The sequence below is a fragment of the Mauremys reevesii genome, linkage group 10, assembly GCF_016161935.1.
Source record: "Mauremys reevesii isolate NIE-2019 linkage group 10, ASM1616193v1, whole genome shotgun sequence".
Lineage (NCBI taxonomy): Eukaryota > Metazoa > Chordata > Testudines > Geoemydidae > Mauremys > Mauremys reevesii.
Window position 1 is genome coordinate 84893931 of NC_052632.1, and position 17506 is coordinate 84911436.

The 17506-nt window shown below is 42.6% G+C and overlaps 1 protein-coding gene across 8 annotated transcripts in view; it reads left to right on the forward strand.

Moving 5' to 3' along the window:
* Positions 1 to 17506, forward strand: part of PDPK1 (3-phosphoinositide dependent protein kinase 1) — a 148448-nt gene that overhangs the window by 11368 nt on the left and 119574 nt on the right. For 3 of the 8 annotated variants that reach the window (XM_039493312.1, XM_039493301.1, XM_039493302.1), the window contains exon 2: positions 2240 to 2302. The exons of the other annotated variants lie outside the window; for them this stretch is intronic. In XM_039493312.1, coding sequence (XP_039349246.1) covers positions 2264 to 2302 — 39 coding nt within the window. In that variant the 5' untranslated portion in view covers positions 2240 to 2263. The remainder of the gene's footprint in view (positions 1 to 2239; positions 2303 to 17506) is intronic. 8 annotated transcript variants of the gene reach the window in all.

The following is a 17506-nucleotide window of genomic DNA, read 5'->3' on the forward strand; positions in this document are numbered from 1 at the left end:
TTGTGTGAGAGAAATGTGGCATTTGTGGAAAGGGTGATTGTTTAGCTATAGGAACCTAAAGAAACATGAGGAAAACAGGATAATTTTTTTAGAGGTCTTTTTTAAAGCATTTCCCTTACAAAAGAAATACTTTGGGAAACAACCCTTTCCCCACCTCCTTAAAATAAAATTTCCTCTGAAGAGTTATAGTGCTGATGTTGGAGAATGAATTCAATTTTAGTCCTGCTTTAAGGTTGCATTGAGATTGGTATTTAACTGTGGTTACTGACAGATAAATGGGATCTGTATTAATAGTCAGTAATTAGTAGCTGAAAGCCTGTTCTGTTGCACAAGTGTGATTTGTAAAACCATATTTATATATTTTTAAAAAAAAAGACAGTAACAGGTTGCAAACCCCATTGATGACTGATCCTGGTAATGTTCAGATCAAACAGCTCTCAACCATGCTTGTAGCTGTTTCCATCACTTTGCACTGACTCAGACAGTCTAGGCTTCAGAGTAGTGCTTCATTTATTGTGTGTGTAGTTGTGTTGATTTGTGTTTTGACAAGGTTATGCTGGGAGATTTGTGCAGCTGGTAGGTATGGCCATTGGGCCAAGTAACCCACCATCTGTTCAGTATTCCTCAAACAACCCATGAAATTGGTCCGTGCAGATTAGCTGTAGAGTAAAGGTGGTGATCAGTGGTCTAGTACTGGTGACATGGGATACATGCATAGCTATATACTACACAGGCGTAATTAGTAAAGTCAGAATGTCTGAGAACTTAAAAATTGGTGATCAGACCATCAATCCCATTGATGACTCAACATGGTGATATTCTGAACAGTGAGCCCTCAACCATGCTTGTAGCTGTTTTTAATCGCTTCATATCAACTCTACAGATGTAACTGGCTTCTGAGTGACACACAAAATGATAATCCTGGAATTTTTGTATATATGTAAACAAACTGGAAAAAACTGATTTGGGTTAATTTTGTGTTAACATAAAAGTGCTTTTGCCAGCATAGTTTATTTTATTTGGGTATAAGCTATACCAGCAAAACTACTTTTATGTCTATATAACCAGGGTGGCCAAACAGCTGTGTGTGGCTCACGAGCTGCACTTTTACAGTTAAAATGTGGCTTGCAGAGCCACCCACCACTAGGCTCTTCCTACCAGATGGGGAGAGAGGGCGGTGGCTAGGGGCTTCTGCCCTGTGGAGGGCTGGTGGGGCTAGGAGCTTCAGCCCTGCAGGAGGCACTTGCCGGGGCTTGGGACTTCAGCCCCGCTCTTGCTGAAGCCCCAAGCACCGCAGGCGCCTACCACGAGGCTAAAGTCCCGAGCCCCATCACCCAGCCACAGGGTAGAAGCCCTGAGCTCTGGAAGGTGTTCCTAGCTCTCAGCTTCTGAAAATTATTGTATGTGGCTCAGAGGATCTGTAAGTTTGGCTGCCCCTGCTATATAATCTGCATCTACATTAGAAGTGTTTACTAGTATAGCTATACTGGCAATTTTTTTTCTAGTGTAGACTAAGCTCTTGTAATGTACATATAAAACTTTTCAGAAAAATGTGAGAGTTTTTGTTTTTGAGTTCATGGTATCTGTTTAAAATCCCTTACATTTCATTTATCAGTAGACAGCTTTGTCTGTATCACTGACACATAGGCTGTCAACTTCTTGATTGGTAAAAGATTTAGAGAAAACTGATCCCAAACCAGGCTAGGGTTGAAAGATGAAGTAAAATCATGAACACCGTTTTCAACTTTCAATTTGTACAAGGTCAAATAAGTAGTTTAATATGACTAGGTACATACCCATATGTGTTAGAAATAACTGATCAGAGAGTAGTGATACAGACAGTTTGGTGTGGTATAGCTTTCAAACTAAATTTGCATCCACGGCGTGGTGGGTTTGCTTAAAAAACAACCACCCTATTCTTGAGTGGACATGGATATTACTTCCCATGTCTTACAAGAAATAACACATTTTCACATAGTTACAAAAACTGTGACTGGATCACTGTGCTTGTTCCTCCCTCAACTCTTTCTGTATGAGACATTGATAAAGTATCCAAAGGAAGTAACAAAAATAGAGTCCATAGGTATTAGGGGGAGAGATTGCAGGAACTAGATAGTTATGTACAGCTTGGAAGATGTTAGCTCTGTCTAAATACTTAAGTAAATGTAGCACCCTCTTTATTAAACCCACTTAAGGTAATCAAAGGTTCTAAATTTCTACTTTTTTCATCTTAACTCAGAACTTTCTTGGAAGGACTCTCTGAATGACTGTAGAACTCATAGATTTGACATCAGAAAACCAGGCAAGTGAGACCTGATTTAAATGTGAAGTGATTGTTTTTAATATACAGACTGTTTAACACAAACACTTAGAAGAAAAGCCCTCTGTTAAGGAGCTTATTCACAGGTGTTCTCCAAAAAGTACTAGAGTAGAACCAGGGAAGTTAAGATTTGGTATTTCTGATATTTTGAAAGTTTAAAAACAGTAAACACTTTTTGAAGTGGAAACTTTTTGCTATCTTATACATAAAAAGAAAAAACAGCACAACCAATTTTCTTTACCTTCACAGTCTCCTCTAGATCTCTTTTAGGCAAGTAAGCATACCTGAAAAAGTTGAGACCCAATAATTGGATATGTGCAAAAGAACTGGATAAAACGGCTAAGGGCATAATGTAGAGGAACGTTGAAGATTGTGCTAAAGCCCATTTCAGTCTTACTGACCAATGGATGCTGTAAGCAATAAATGGCTTTGGTGGGGGACTCAGTGCTGAAGCAAGGACGAGACTTGCAGCATGGTTAAAAGACTAATATACTTATTTAACAGTGTTTTCATATATTATTTATGGTTACGGAATTGAAAGGATTAACTTGCTTATCACATTCTTTTCAAAAGATTTTATTAAATTTGGTATAATGTGACAGCAATAGTTTAGATCTGTCACAGTTATTTTGGTTCTTTTCTGGTCTGCATTGGATTGGGTCAGTTTATTAAAGATCCAGATGAACCAGAGTGAAAGAAATGTTAGTGACTTATTTACATATCTAGATAATTGTGTTAGAGGCTGAATACAGGTGTTTGGAGATTCCTGTGGCTTCCTGCTTCAGATCAGTTTGATTGTTGTTAAATAATAAAACAGGCCCTTTAAATGTTGGCTCTGGCCCCTGAAGGTTCTGGAAACTGAAGTTCTTTGCTTAGTAATGGAAGAGGTTAGAGGGTAAGTAGTTAGTATACATGTTCCTACAAGTTCCCTCATTAGCATAAATCTTTACCTGAACTTGAAGCTGGAATCCTAGAAATTAACAGAAAATAGCATACCAAGTATCAGCAGGGTAGCCATGTTAGTCTGTATCCACAAAAACAACAAGGAGTCCTTGTTTGTTTTTCAGAAAATAGCATAGTTATCTGTAATGTGGTTCAGTTCAGAAATATGTAGTTGTACTGTATGGTTTGGGTTTCATGACTTAAATGTTGTACTCTCTTGATAAAGAACTAAGTTAATTTTGGTAGGAACAAAACATCAGTCGTTAAAAATCAGTTTCTTCTAATCTGCCACCACAAGTGCTAATATGCAATAATCCTAGTTATATGGATATTGCCTGGCATCACTGAAAGCTTAACTTTAACTCTGAATTTCCTGTTATAATGCTTGTTTTTGGAATAATTATTATACCTTGTGATGTTTTATCCAATATTACTGATAAGTATATTCAGCGTTAACTTCACGTTAACATAGTTTTAATCTAGTATTGGGCATACTATACAAAACATATTCCATGAGCTATATGGATGCTGACAGATTTAGAGAGAGAAACTAAAACAAAATGAATATCCAGATCTGTAAGTGATGTTCAAATTTCTGTGATGGTGAATGGATTTCATTTAAGTGCTTTTTAATACCTTTGCTTTCCCCCATCTTCCTATAAAGCTCCCAGTTAATTTAATAATAGTGGTGTCTGTTGGAAGCATCTGCTTCCGATTTCCTATTTTCATTGATATTTCTAATCTTCAGGGTTAAAGTGCAATAGCGTTAGTGCATTAGTAACTTATTCTTAGGCTATGTCTACACTCCCACTTATGTTGATACAACTTACGTCACTCAGGGGTGTGAACAAGCCATAAGTTACACCGACCTAAGTGCTGGTGTGGACAGCACTATCTCCATTCATTGTAGGTGGATTAATTAAATTGACAGGAGAACTCTCCCCCGTCAGCTTTGAGCAGCTACACTAGAGAACTTACAGCGGCGCAGCTGCATCAATACGACTGCGCCATTTTAAGCTCTCTAGTGTAGCCATAGCCTTAGTGGAACATGCTCTGGTCACTCTAAATGATGCTTATTTTATCCCTATATTTTGATAGGGATTGTGTGGGCTTGTGGCAAAGTGATTTACCACCTGGTGTGCTGCCTTGTAGCTAAGTGTAGCATTACAGGGTTTTTTCTTTGTAGTCCTGTGACCAGGTCCACTGGTGATCCTTGTCATCTTGTGACATGGCCCTACAGCTGGGTCATCTTTGGTCTCATCCCTTTCGGAGTGAATCAGGGTTTTCACCCACTACTAGTCCCAGGACATCACGCAGGCTGACAGCCCTGGGTCAAGGCCAAAGTAGTCCTAGTGGACCCTTGTGTCTTGTGTCTACTCACTAGTCTTCCTGGTGAGGTTGTAGAGGAACCCAGTCCCTCCCTCTACCCTTGGTTCCAGCTCAGAGACATGTGGAAGAAGTGGATAAGGTGTCTGTAGTCAGATTTCTTGCTGCTTCTTTGGGCTCCTTCCTGTGTTGGCCCACCTTCCCCCTCACGGGGCTTGGATGACTGCTTTGTTCCTTTCTGGGAGCTAAGGATAAGGGGCCTGTCTGCCTCCCTAGCCTGGGCCTTCTGAGCTGAGCTTCTCCCATTTGAAGGCTCCTCCTCCAAGATTGGTATGGCAGGCACAGCAGGGTGGGGCTGCCTGAATCCATAGCTGCTCTTTAACATATCACAGGGCCCCAACCCAACAAACACTTCAGTATGTGCTTAACTTTGGAGCATGTAAGTAGTTTCAGTGAAATTGATGGGACTGCTCACACGTCTAAAGTTAAGCATAATCTGCAGTGCTTTGCTGGGCTGGTGCCTGTGAGAATCCATTTTTACCAGTTGCCTATTGTGGTGGTCTGTACAAATAAAATTTTGAATTTTATTTAATTAAGGTCCTTGGAGGATCTCTGTAGCTTGTTTACAGATTGGCTGAAGGATAACAATTCCATTTTATTACAACTTCCAAGGTTTCAAAATTTTGTTTTCCTTATACATTGGAACAAAAACAAAACCTTTTGAGATAGGTTCATGAAGTGGAATTGTGTTGAAATAGCAGTTTTTAGATCAAAAAGCTCAAGTTTTAATTTTCTCTCCCATCAAAAGTGACCACACAGCCTTGGATTTCAAAAATTTTCCCAGTGAAAACTTTGCTGAAACAGATATCTCTGCAGATAGAGAGAAAATTAATCTAAATTTTCACCTAAATTAATGTTATAACCAGCTCTGCTGTTCACACTTCTGTTAGCTTCCATTGTGTTGGGAAGCAAGTTTTTAAATTACAGCCATATGGAATTAAAAAAACATTGGTGTACCATCGGCTGATGTGGGACTTGACAAGACCACTCAAACACAACTCTGTCTTACATAAATACAAACATTCATATCATTTTCTGTAACCAGAGGCCACTTGCCTACTTTTTATATGCTTGGTACAAAGTTCATATCTCAAGCATATCAGAATGGATTTTGAATGTATTTACTACAGCTTGAGGAACTATTAAATAACTGAACTTGAACCTTCATTAAACTTTTATGTCTGTCTGAAAACTAGGGTCAGTTAATTCATTAACATTTCTTGTATGTTGCTTATGAAATAGAATGATGAAGTTAAGGGTAAATAGTTAATTGTGTAGGCTAATAGAGTTTGGTAAGCCAAAATGTTTTGTTCTGTGAAATGCTTGTCAATTTTATATTGTCATCTTTCTATATTAATAATTTGTCAGGATTTTCTGCCTTCAGGAAATTGAGTGGTGCCTTCATTTTTAAACTTGACTCCTTATAATAAGATAAAGATTGACTGACTGCTCGATTAGACCAAATTCACATCTGAAAAAAAGACTCTGCTTTGAAAGAATGTCTTCATGTTGCCTTCTAGCTGGATCCCTGAGAGATGTTTTATCCATCAATTTTTGAGCCCTTTACTACACATACAGACAGATGGCTATTGTATAAGTCTACCTTCCCTTTTAAGAAAAATCCTAGTTTGTCAAAATGCACTACTAAATATATCAGTTGTTCAGATAATATTTCCTCTCCTAAAGCTATAAATGCTGACAAGGTGTCCTTCATTAGGACCTTTTGCCTTTGGAATTTGTTCACCAATCATCTGAAATAACCAGAGTTTGCTGAACTTTAGGGCATTTCCACTCACCTCTGCTTTAAGAGATGGGGAGACTGATGAGGGGTCTGTGAGACTGGAACTTAGAGGCTTACATTATGTTTTAAAAATTTGCAGCTACCAGTGTGGGTTGTATCCATTCAAATGTATAATTGAATATTTTGAGTGTCAAGAGTGCCCAGGGCCTGGAACAGATGATTTTTTTAGGTAACAGTTCAAACCTAAATAAAGCATTGTTGCAGTATAGCCTAATCACCTAAAGTTTTGTGATATTTCTCAGATGTTTAGGTTTACTCATAATCCCAGGACTTCCAGTTCTGCAGTTGTTAATGACATTGGATGGAGTAGAAGAATAATAGAGAAATGGGTCTTATTTAGGTAGCAGTTTGACTGACTGAATTGTTTTAGTCTACTCCCTAATGAGAATGCTAGTGTCAACATATCAGTATAACCCATATTAAATTAATAAAAATCTGGTTAACTGATAGATCTCTAAGATCTTGTACATGAAGAATTATCGAAAGGGGGTGTTTAGTGGGCTCCTTCAGGGATCTGTTCTTGGCTATTAAGGTGCTCAGTGATGTTCAAATGCTATTCAGTAGTGTTGATGCAATATACTTTGCCTTCTGTAAGGCATTTGTCTTGGTACTGCCTGACACTTTGATTAAATAAACTAGAATGATACAACATTAACATGGCATGGGGAATTATTATTGGGTTGGTATGTTGCTAGTGGGGTCCCACAGAGAGAGGTTCTTGGCCCTACACTATTTAGCAGTTTTTATCAATGACCTGGAAGAAAACACAGAATCATCACTGATAAAGTTTGCAAATTACCCAAAGATTGAGGGAGTGATAAATAATGAAGAGGACACATCATAGATACAGAGTAATCAGGATCACCTGGTAAGCCAGATCCAAGGAAACAATATACATTTTAATACAGCTGAGTGTATACAACTAGGAACAAAGATTGTAGGCTATACTGATAAGATGGGGAACTCTGTACTGGGTGCCGTGATGCTGAAAAAGATTTGTGGACCATGGTGGAAAATCAGCAGCACATGGGCTCCCAGTGTGATGCTGTACCCAAAAGGGCTAATGAGATCCTTGAATGTAACTGGGAAATCTCTAGTAGGAGTAGAGAGGTTATTTTACCTCTGTATTTGGCACTGTGATTACGCGGCTGCTGCTGGAATACTGTGTCCAGTTATGGTGTCCATGATTCAAGAAGAACGTTGATAAATTGAAAAGGGTTCAGAAAAGAGCTACAAGAATAATTCAAGATCTGGAAAACGAGCCTTAGAGTGAGACATTTAAACTTAAGTAGATATAACTTCTTATTGGAGAAGGGTAAGAGATGCTTTGATCGTGGTTAAGGCTGCGTGTCTGTCACAGATGTCATGGATTCCATGACTTTCCATGACTTTTGCAGTGGCCGGTGCTGGCTCAGGGTCGGCCAGCAGCAGCAGTTTGGGTGTGGGAGGGGGCTCAGGGCTGGGGTTGGGGTGTGGGGCAGCGCTTACCTTGGGGAAGGGGGAGCTCCCTGGCTCCCATGGGCATGTCCCCACAGCTCCAAAGTGGAGGGGACATGGGGCTCCATGCGCTGCCTGCACCTGCAGGCGCTGCCTCTGCAACTCCAATTGGCTGTGGTTCCTGGCCAATGGGAACTGTGGAGCTGGTGCTTGTGGCAGGAGCAGTGTGCAGAGCCCCCCCCAGCCACCCCTCCTCCTAGGACCTGCACAGACATGCCGGTTGGAGCTGGGTAGGGAGCTTGCCAACCCTCCCCTCTGCCAGCACCAGCAGCAGAGGTCCTGGGCCATGTGCCACTGCCTCCCCTCAGCACCAGCAGGGGTCCCGGGCCACCCCTTCCAGCACCTGCAGCACCCCTGGATCACCCCTCCTCCTCCCAGAGCACCCCGGCCCAAGTTTTAGTTGGGGAAATATAGTAAAAGTCATGGACAGATCTCGGGCTGTGAATTTTTGTTTACAGCTTGTGACCTGACTTTTACTTAAAAATACCCATAACTAAAATGTTGCCTTAATCATGGTCCACAAGTACTTGCATGGAGAAGAGATATCTGATAGACAGCTCTCTGTAGAAAGAGCCACAAAGAGATTCAGTAGTCAGGAGCTGAAGCTTCACCAATTCAAATTAGAAACACTCAGGGTAACTATTCACTGGAACAACTTATTTAGGGATGTGATGGATTCTCCATCACTTGCTGTCTGTACATAAAAAGATAAGAGATGCTGCAGCTCAAACAGAAATCATGGTCTCTTGATGCAAGAATCACTGGGTGAGGTTCTGTAGTCTGTATTGTGTGCTGTATTGGCAGATTAGATGATCATAATGGTCCCCTCCTGGCCTTAATAATCTATGAAACAATGCTTTTTGTAGCGAGAAAGCTAAGTGGCAACATTTTTGTACTATTACTATTGGATTAGAAACTCCTCTGTTGATAGTCCTATTTTGTTTAAATGGGGAAGTCACTCTCTTGCTTTCACCTGGCTCAACTACATTGATTGATTATGCTGTAGAGTGGCCAACTCATCACTAATTGGAGTGTCCCTTAGAAATCTTATCCCTCTTCTTAAGGATGGGTTTCCAAGATCTGAACTGCTCAAGTTAATGCTTAATTAACTTGTAGCATCATAATAATAAATTAACCTTTATTGTTCTTGATTAGCTGTTCTGTAAAATGCCATTTCACTATTAAATTCCCTAGTTCTTTGAGCACTAAAGGGTGTTTCTTATATAAGTGTTTAGTGGACAGGTTTAAAGTGTGGTTAGTAAACTAAATTGTGTAAAGGCAAGAAAGATTTATCAGAGAGCCAACTCACACTAGCCATCCTGCTTAGGTGTGTATGGTGCACTGTGGCTACACATGTTCAGTGTTGCAGGATCTGTTGGTTGTTGCCCCTATCCTACAAGGCCTTGCAGGGCTCTGCTCTGTGATGTTCATTTGTATTTGTTCACAATCTTAGTTTGTTCCAGCGGATGCTTAGGCTAGTTCTGCTCCTTTGAGCACGTGCCTGAATCCTGATGCAAGACACAGGATTTATCCTGCTTCACCTCTCATGCTTAGGTCTCCACAGCATGCTAACTGAGGGGTAAATAATCGCAGAATTAGACAAACCATCGTAGTCTAACCTGCAAGAGAATGACCACACATGCTGTACGTGCTATCATTCCCTGTATCCCACTGGTGCTTTATCTGGATATGACAAGCAGTACAGGTAGATGGTGAGATAGTACACAGGAATTGGTGCCAAGGGAGGCTTATGGGAAAGGATTGGAGGACCATTGCATCTCAACTAATGTGATTGTTCATGGCTGCATGTTTTCACTGCTGTTACCTCAGGATAACAGTACATGTTACTAGCTATCACAGGGTTTACCTTACCAGAGCCACATACAGCTCTTCAGAAGTTAATATGCAGCTCCTTGTATAGGCACCGACATCGGGACTGGAGTTATAGGTGCCAACTTTCCAATGTGTCCACTGCTCAACCCCTGGCTCTGTCACAGGGCCTGTCCCCACTCCATCCTTTCCGCCTCCTTCCCTGAGCCTGCCATGCCACGAAACAGCTGATCTGGAGGTGCAGGGAGGGAGGGAGGGGGAGGCACTGATCTGCGGGGCTGTCGGTGGGTCGGGGGGCGAGCTGATGGCGGGGCTGCTGATGTATTACTGTGGCTCTTTGGCAATGTACATTGGTAAATTCTGGCTCTTTCTCAGGCCAAGGTTGGCCACCCTTGGCTTTATAGCTCATGGTGTGCTGCCTGTCTCACCATGTGGCACTGATAGTCATGTGAATGTGTGAAGATGGAATGTGTTAAGGGGAAAACCCACAACTGAGCCAGAATTAATTCTGCAGTGATGGCATCTGCGCTAGCGTTCCTTCCAGTCACTGTCAGACTCTGCATCTGGATGCCTGGACTGATAAGCACCACCACCATTGAGTGGCTCTGCTCCAGGAGGTGAGGAGCATGGCTTGATTTAGTTATTTTTAGTTACTATTGCCATATGTTTCTTTTTTTTGTTTTGTATTTAAAGTAAGTTTCCTTTTCTTGGATTTCCCACTTAAGTGTCAGATGGGAGTGGTCCGGGTCCATATACATGGGGAGAACATCCATCTTGAACCCTGGTGAGTGGTATAACAAGTCCTTTCTTCTTCTGGAACATATTATGGTCCCCCAAGGGCTGTATTTCTCCACAGCACAGGGTGTGGTGATGGGGAGGTACTGAATCGCCTTGTGGAGGTATGTGTATTTGCATTGTGATAATAGGGATCAAGAGGGTAGCCTTGCTGTGCCGCTATTAATTGATCCCTTTCTGTGTTCTCTTTCAGATATAAGTAGTGTAGAAGATGATTCTGAGGAAGCTTTTGGATTTTTATGGCAACTCCCAGTGAAGTCCGTGTGCTTTGGGAAGGAGTTGTCTGTGTTTGTCTGTAACCTTAGATCTTTCACCTTTTGTGTTTTGCAAGTGAATACCTGTGGGATGCAAAAGTTAGAATGTTTAACTTATAATTAATGATAATAAAGTTTTATTTTTTCACTTCATTTGCATCCATTGGGTGTAGAGATTAGAGTGTGGGGGATGGAAGTGACCAGATAGAATGGAGAACAGCAAAAGTACCTCTCAGGCCTGCCCTCACCAGGAGTTTGGGAGCTTTGGAGCATTTGATTTCTGTTGAATATTACTTTAGCTATTGCTAAGCCTATAATCTGGTAGGTTAGTGTCTTAATACATGACAGAACCAATGATCTGATCTGTCACAGCTGCCACTAAAATAGCATGCAGGAGCATTGTGGGATTGTACTGGGAGGACTACGTATTTTTTGTTTTTTCAGTATAGGATTATTTTGGTATATTTTATCTCACTTTAAGTGCCTTTATCATGCATTAAACTCAGTTGTGTAATAAAAAAGACAGCTTCTCACCCCAAACCAGAAAATAACTAATCAACAAAAAACAAATACCCCTCCTCATCCTGAAATGGTAGTCCTTATGAGACCTCTCCCTTCCCGAGTGCCCGGGTAAATAGATGGGGCCCTACATTGTGCCCTGACAGTCAACAGATTAATTTGGACAAAGCAGAGGAGGAAATCTCCAAAGTTTGAGTACCCCTTATGGAGAAAGATCTACCAGCAGCTTCTTTTTTTTTGTAGTGAGAGGACTTCGGCTCAAATACATCTGCTGGTGTTGTGATGGAAACATGGCAGAGGAAGAAGGGCAGTCTCAAGTATGCAAATTCCAAAATGTTTAGGATTTAATAGGTCCAAAACAGCACCTTAAACTCCAACTGGAAATGAAAAGGCAGCCAGTACAGATGCCAGAGCACTGATGTTCTGTGCTCCAAGTGAGCCACACTACTTGGTAAACAAGCTGCCATGTTTTACACAGCTTCAGTTTCTGGGTTCATTTAACAAATTCATATATTCTGTAGCTAAAAAGGACAAATCATTTTTTATTCTGACCTCCTGCATAACACAGGCCATAAAAGTACATCAGTAAATCCTGTATCAAACAGTGATTTGTGGTTTAACTAAAGCATAATCCTGTTGTGCCTTTGTTATATTGGAGCCCTGTACTATCAAATATATTCTTGAGAAGCTACATAGATTATGATACGTAACCTTCTATTTGATAAGCACAATAGATTGAGCCTCATTGTAAGACATGTTTTCCAGTTCTCATATCTTTCTTGTGGTTTTGCTCTAAACCTTCTGTAGTTTACCTCCTTTTGGAAGTAAGCACCAGTATTCCAGGAGTGATGTCCACAGTGCTATATACAGTGGCAATAAACTTGCCTACTCCTACTTGAAGATCCTCTGTTCCTACATTCAGGGATCTCACTAATCCACTTAGTCAACCAAGTTTCCACCATGACCTCTAAATTCTTTTCAGAGACATGGATTTGCAGGATACAGTCCATACATTTTTTGTAATGTGAGATACATTTTCTGTTCCTAGATCTAGGACTTTACTTTTGGCCATATTAAACCATGTACTTGCACCCAGTTTACCAACCAATCCAGATTGCTCTATATAAGTGACCTGCCCATATCGTTATTAGCCATTTCACCAATCTTTATCCTCAATGATCTTTTGTGCCAGTCACTGATAAAACTTTTATAGCTTTTAGTTGAGAATGAATCCCTGTGGGAATCTGCTAGTAACATCGCTGTTTGATTTCCCTTTGAGATTTTAGCCATCTTATCTATTTAGTAATTGCTATGTTGATTGATGTTAACTCTAATTAGAATGTTGTGCAGTAGTAAGTCAAATGCCTTGTAGATGTAACTGCATTGCCATAATGTAGACCTTTTAATAACCAGATTTGTAATACCAAAAAAATAATATCCAGTTTATTTGACAGGACCTGTTTCTCATAAAACTTGTTGATTGGCATTACATTCCCATCCTGGAATATATTTATTGAATTTCATGTTGGCTGTTGCATCATTTTGGTATAGCCCCATGGGAAGCTTCACTGCAATAGTCTAATCCTAAAATGATTGACACTGATAATGATAGCAAAGGCCACCTTTGAAGGAGACTCCTCCTGGTCTGATGGGGAGGGAGTGGGAAAAAGCTTCATATTCATTGTTACTATATGATTGTTTAACGCAGATCGGGACTCAGTAATAGCAACAGATTGTGAACTCTGTTATCAAATGGTAGGCACCCTTTCCCTCCCTGCTGCCCATCATTGCAGCTTCTAGGCCAGGGGTTGGCAACCTATGGCACACGTGCCAAAGACGGCACGCGAGCCAATTTTTAATGGCACGCTGGAGCCTGCCGGGACTCCAGTGTGCCATTAAAAATCCTGCCCAGCCCGGCCCGCTCTCCCCTGCCCTCCGCTCTCCCCATGGGGGCAGGGAGCAGAAGCATAGCCGTGCGCACGGGATGGGCAAAAGGCCCCACTCTCTGGGCACGGCAAGCCGCGGGGTCCGCGCTTCCGGGACAGAGTGCCGGGCCGAACACAGCAAGCTGCCGGCCCCTCCCCCGCCTTCTCCCCTCCCCTGGAGCCCTGAAGCCGCGCGCAGCGCTCTGGGGGTTGGGGCTGCGCGCTCCCACGGGGCAGCGTTTGGCTCCGCGGGGAGGCAGACACGCTCCCTGCTCAACTGGAGTTCTGCCGCAGCGCTCTGAGGGCCGGGGCTGTGCTCTTCCGCGGGGCAGCGTGTTTAGCTCTGCCTGGAGCCTCAAGGTAAAGGGCCCAGGGCTGGGGGTGTTGGATAAGGGGTGGGGGCAGTCAGGGGACAGGGAGCAGGGTGGTTTGGATGGGGGTGGGATCGGGGTGGCTAGGGGTGGGGGTCTCGAGGGGGTTGGATGGGGCCTGGGAGTCCTGGGGGTCTGTGTGGGGCTGGGGGTGTGGATAAGGGTCGGGGCCGGCAGGGGACAGGGAGGGGGTAGGATCCAGTCTGGGGCCCGGGACCCGGGCGGCTTAGCTCGGGGGTGGGGTCCTGGGGGGCAGTTGGGGGCAGGGGTCCCAGGAGGGGGTAGTCAGGGGACAAGGCGCAGCGGGGTTGGGAGTTCTTAGGGGGGCAGTCACCCAACCCTCTCCCCTGAGCCCTGGCACCGCCCCCCACACCACACCCTCTGCCCTGAGCCCTGTACCTCCCTCATACACCCCCAGCCCTCTGCTTGACTCCTTCACCCCCCACCTAGCCCTGACTCTGGCACCCACCCCATACCTAGTGGGCCCCCGCCCTGACACCTCCAGCCCGCCCTCAGCCCTCTGGGTCCTGGCTGCCGGCCCCACACAGTCCGCTGCTGGTCTGGGGTTCTGGCTGCCGGACCCTTGCCAGCCAGGGTCCTGGCCACAGGCCTCGCTCAGCCCGCTGCCGGCCTAGGTGAACAGAACCCCAGACCAGCAGCAGGTTGAGCAGGCCAGCGGCATAAGATCAACATTTTAATTTCATTTTAAATGACGCTTCTTAAACATTTTGAAAACCTTGTTTATTTTACAATACAACGCTAGTTTAGTTATATAATATATAGACTTATAGAGACCTTCTAAAAAACATTAAAATGTATTACTGGCACGCGAAACCTTAAATTAGAGTGAATAAATGAAGACTCGGCACACTGCTTCTGAAAGGTTGCCGACCCCTGTTCTAGGCTATAGTTTGCTGTTTCCATTGGCCCTGTAAGCTGGGGGATGACTGGACACTTGTCCACATTAGTCTTTTTTTTTTCTAAGATTTCTCACTGTTGCAATTGCTGGTACATAGGTCTGAATTCTAGTTCAGATAAGTTGTCATTGGCCACAAACATTTGTTACAATGTCATTTAGACCTTATATGAGTCAGGTTAGGCAACAACAATAAAAAACACTGGCAGTCCCAAAAGGCCTGCCTACAATATTGCTCCTGCTATTGTTACCACTGGTAGAGCTTCACCGGTGAAATTTGGTGGGAAATTTGGCACAGGGAAAGGCTAATGTAAACACAGCCACAGTAGTTGGACTTGCTTTGAACAAGGCTGCATTAATGCAAGCACTTGTATATGAACATGTGTTGCATACCAGATGTGACTGAGGGTTTTAGTTATATTGGCGTGGCCAGAATGCTCTAGTGTAGACAAGAGTCCAATAAAGAGATGCATAATTAGCTAGTTTTGCTCTCCTAGGAATTGGCCTTTCTCTTCCAGTTCTCCTTTTATTTGAATTGTCAGATTCCAGTAGCTATGGTATTAACTGTTCAGATAACCTATGGGTGTAAAAGGAATAACACAGGGGTAGGCAACCTATAGCATGCGTGGCGCCTTCGGCACGCGAGCTTATTTTCAGTGGCACTCACACTGCCTAGGTTCTGGCAACTGGTTCGAAGGGCTCTGCATTTTAATTTAATTTTAAATGAAGCTTCTTAAACATTTTTAAAACCTTACTTACTTTACATACAACAATAGTTTAGTTATATATTATAGACTTATAGAAAGAGACCTTCTCAACACATTAAAATGTATTACTGGCACACGAAACCTTAAATTATAGTGAATAAATGAAGATTCGGCACACCACTTCTGAAAGGTTGCCAACCCCTGGAATAACAGGACGATACCTAGTGAGTCTTTAATTTGCATCCAGATAAGTTGTGGTGTTTCTCCTATTTGAGGTACTATTTCTATTCAGCAATTGTTAGGGGTTAGTGCATGGAAGGTGAAGCAGAACCATGTAAACACACGTTCCGTACTGGATTTAAAAGAAAAATGGAAGGAAGCCTGTTAATAGTGATTTATGAGAATGACACTGACCTATACATTTGACATGTTGCCCCCTAACTTCCCTTGCCTCCCAAATAGTTCCATTATTTTGAACTTTATTAGCTTCCAGACATATAGTATATTGTGTTGATGAGCAAACCATTTCTCCTATTGGGCAGTAGTTCAAAAAAACCTACCTTTAAACAAAGGAAAACAATTATTTAATTGGTGGTGGTCAGAATGTGATACTCTGTGAACAAGATCAAATTTTAAAAAGGAGATTTAGAATAACTAAAGTGTTGTCAAACCTCTGACATGGAGTACTTTGGCACTGGTTATATCAGCACTGTATACTCTAGCTGCCTCTACCCTGGCTCCACTGTTGACCTCTCAGCACTGTACAGTACCAGTGACATATATGGTATTAACAGATCTGAGAGTCTCTCAGGAGCCAGAATCACTCTCTACCACTGACTCAAGTAGTACCGAGCCTGTCTCTCACCTGTTACTGAATACCTTCTCTCCCCCTCTCCCCCGCCTTCAGCAATTCACTGCCCCACCAATTGACATAGCATTGTTTTTGACGACTTCTGATGATAGTGTGGGGGTACTCGTGCATTTATTCCTTAAGGATGTTTCTTCTGGTATTATCTGCCTTAGACAAAGAATCTAGAGATGCTTCCAGGGGCAGATTTTATGCAGACTAGTGCTTTGGGCACAGACCATGGTTCCCTACCCCAGGGCTGCTAGGCTCTTATCCAACTATGCCAGCATAGTTTTATTGGGGTTCAGAAGCCTCTTTTGGACAGAATTGCTCCTGACAGGCCTTGGCCCCATAAGGGCTCTCACTCTACAGCATCAATTACCCAGTCTACACCTGGTGACTTACCCAAGAAAATGCCACCTCACTGTGGATTTATTTCCTTGTTATCCTTTGAGCCTATTGTTCTGTCTATTACAACTAGATAACTTTAAGGAGTATCAGGACCCGCTTAAGAGTCTTGGACTCTTAACAGATTCCCTTGGAAGAGATCCAGGAACCTACCCACAAGCTGGCTGACATCTTACAATCTCTCAGATCTGGCAAAATAGTGTGGTGTTATTTGGCAGATCCCAGGCCCAGCAGCCTCTATCTCCCAGAAGGTGGACAAGAAATAGCAAGTTGCCTCAAGGGAGGCTAAATTATTTTGTGTGTCCTCTACCACCTTTGTTAGTAGTGATGGCAGCTAATGAAAAGTTGTCAGCAAAATAAGACCACACCAAAGGAACATGAGCCTAAATGATTGGTTATATTTGGCTGTAAATCGTATTCATTGGCTAGTTTGGAGTTTAGATCAAGTTGCAGTGGGGTGATGAGAAGCTCTCTCAACTTCAGGTCTCTGACTTCCTCAAGAGGCTCAATCCATTGTAAAGGACATGCCATTTAAAAGGTCCATGTTATTTAGTTCTAAGATAAATTATGCTCTTTTTACATTGAAGGATTCTGGAGCTACTCTTGGTCCTCAGTTTTGGACCCTATTATGATGGAATATTCTGTCCAGTTCCATACTCTCCACCCTACTTCCCTCTTCCTTGTCAGGGACCAATCTCACAATAACCTATAACACCAAGAAGTCCTGTCATTTCATTCACTTGAAGAGATAAAGGATAGTTCCTCAATACCAATGGAAAGGGTTCTACAGAAAATACTACTTGAAGGGAGGGGGGAAGATAAAGGATGGCAGACCTCCTTGTGCATAAGAAGGCTCAACACATTAATATGCAAGTTGAAGTTCAGAGACTGTCTAGACAGACATTGAATTGTGTGAAAGCTTGTTATGAAGTGGCCAAAGTAGACCTCCAGTTTCTCTCAGAGCTCATTCCATGAGAGCGCAGGGAGC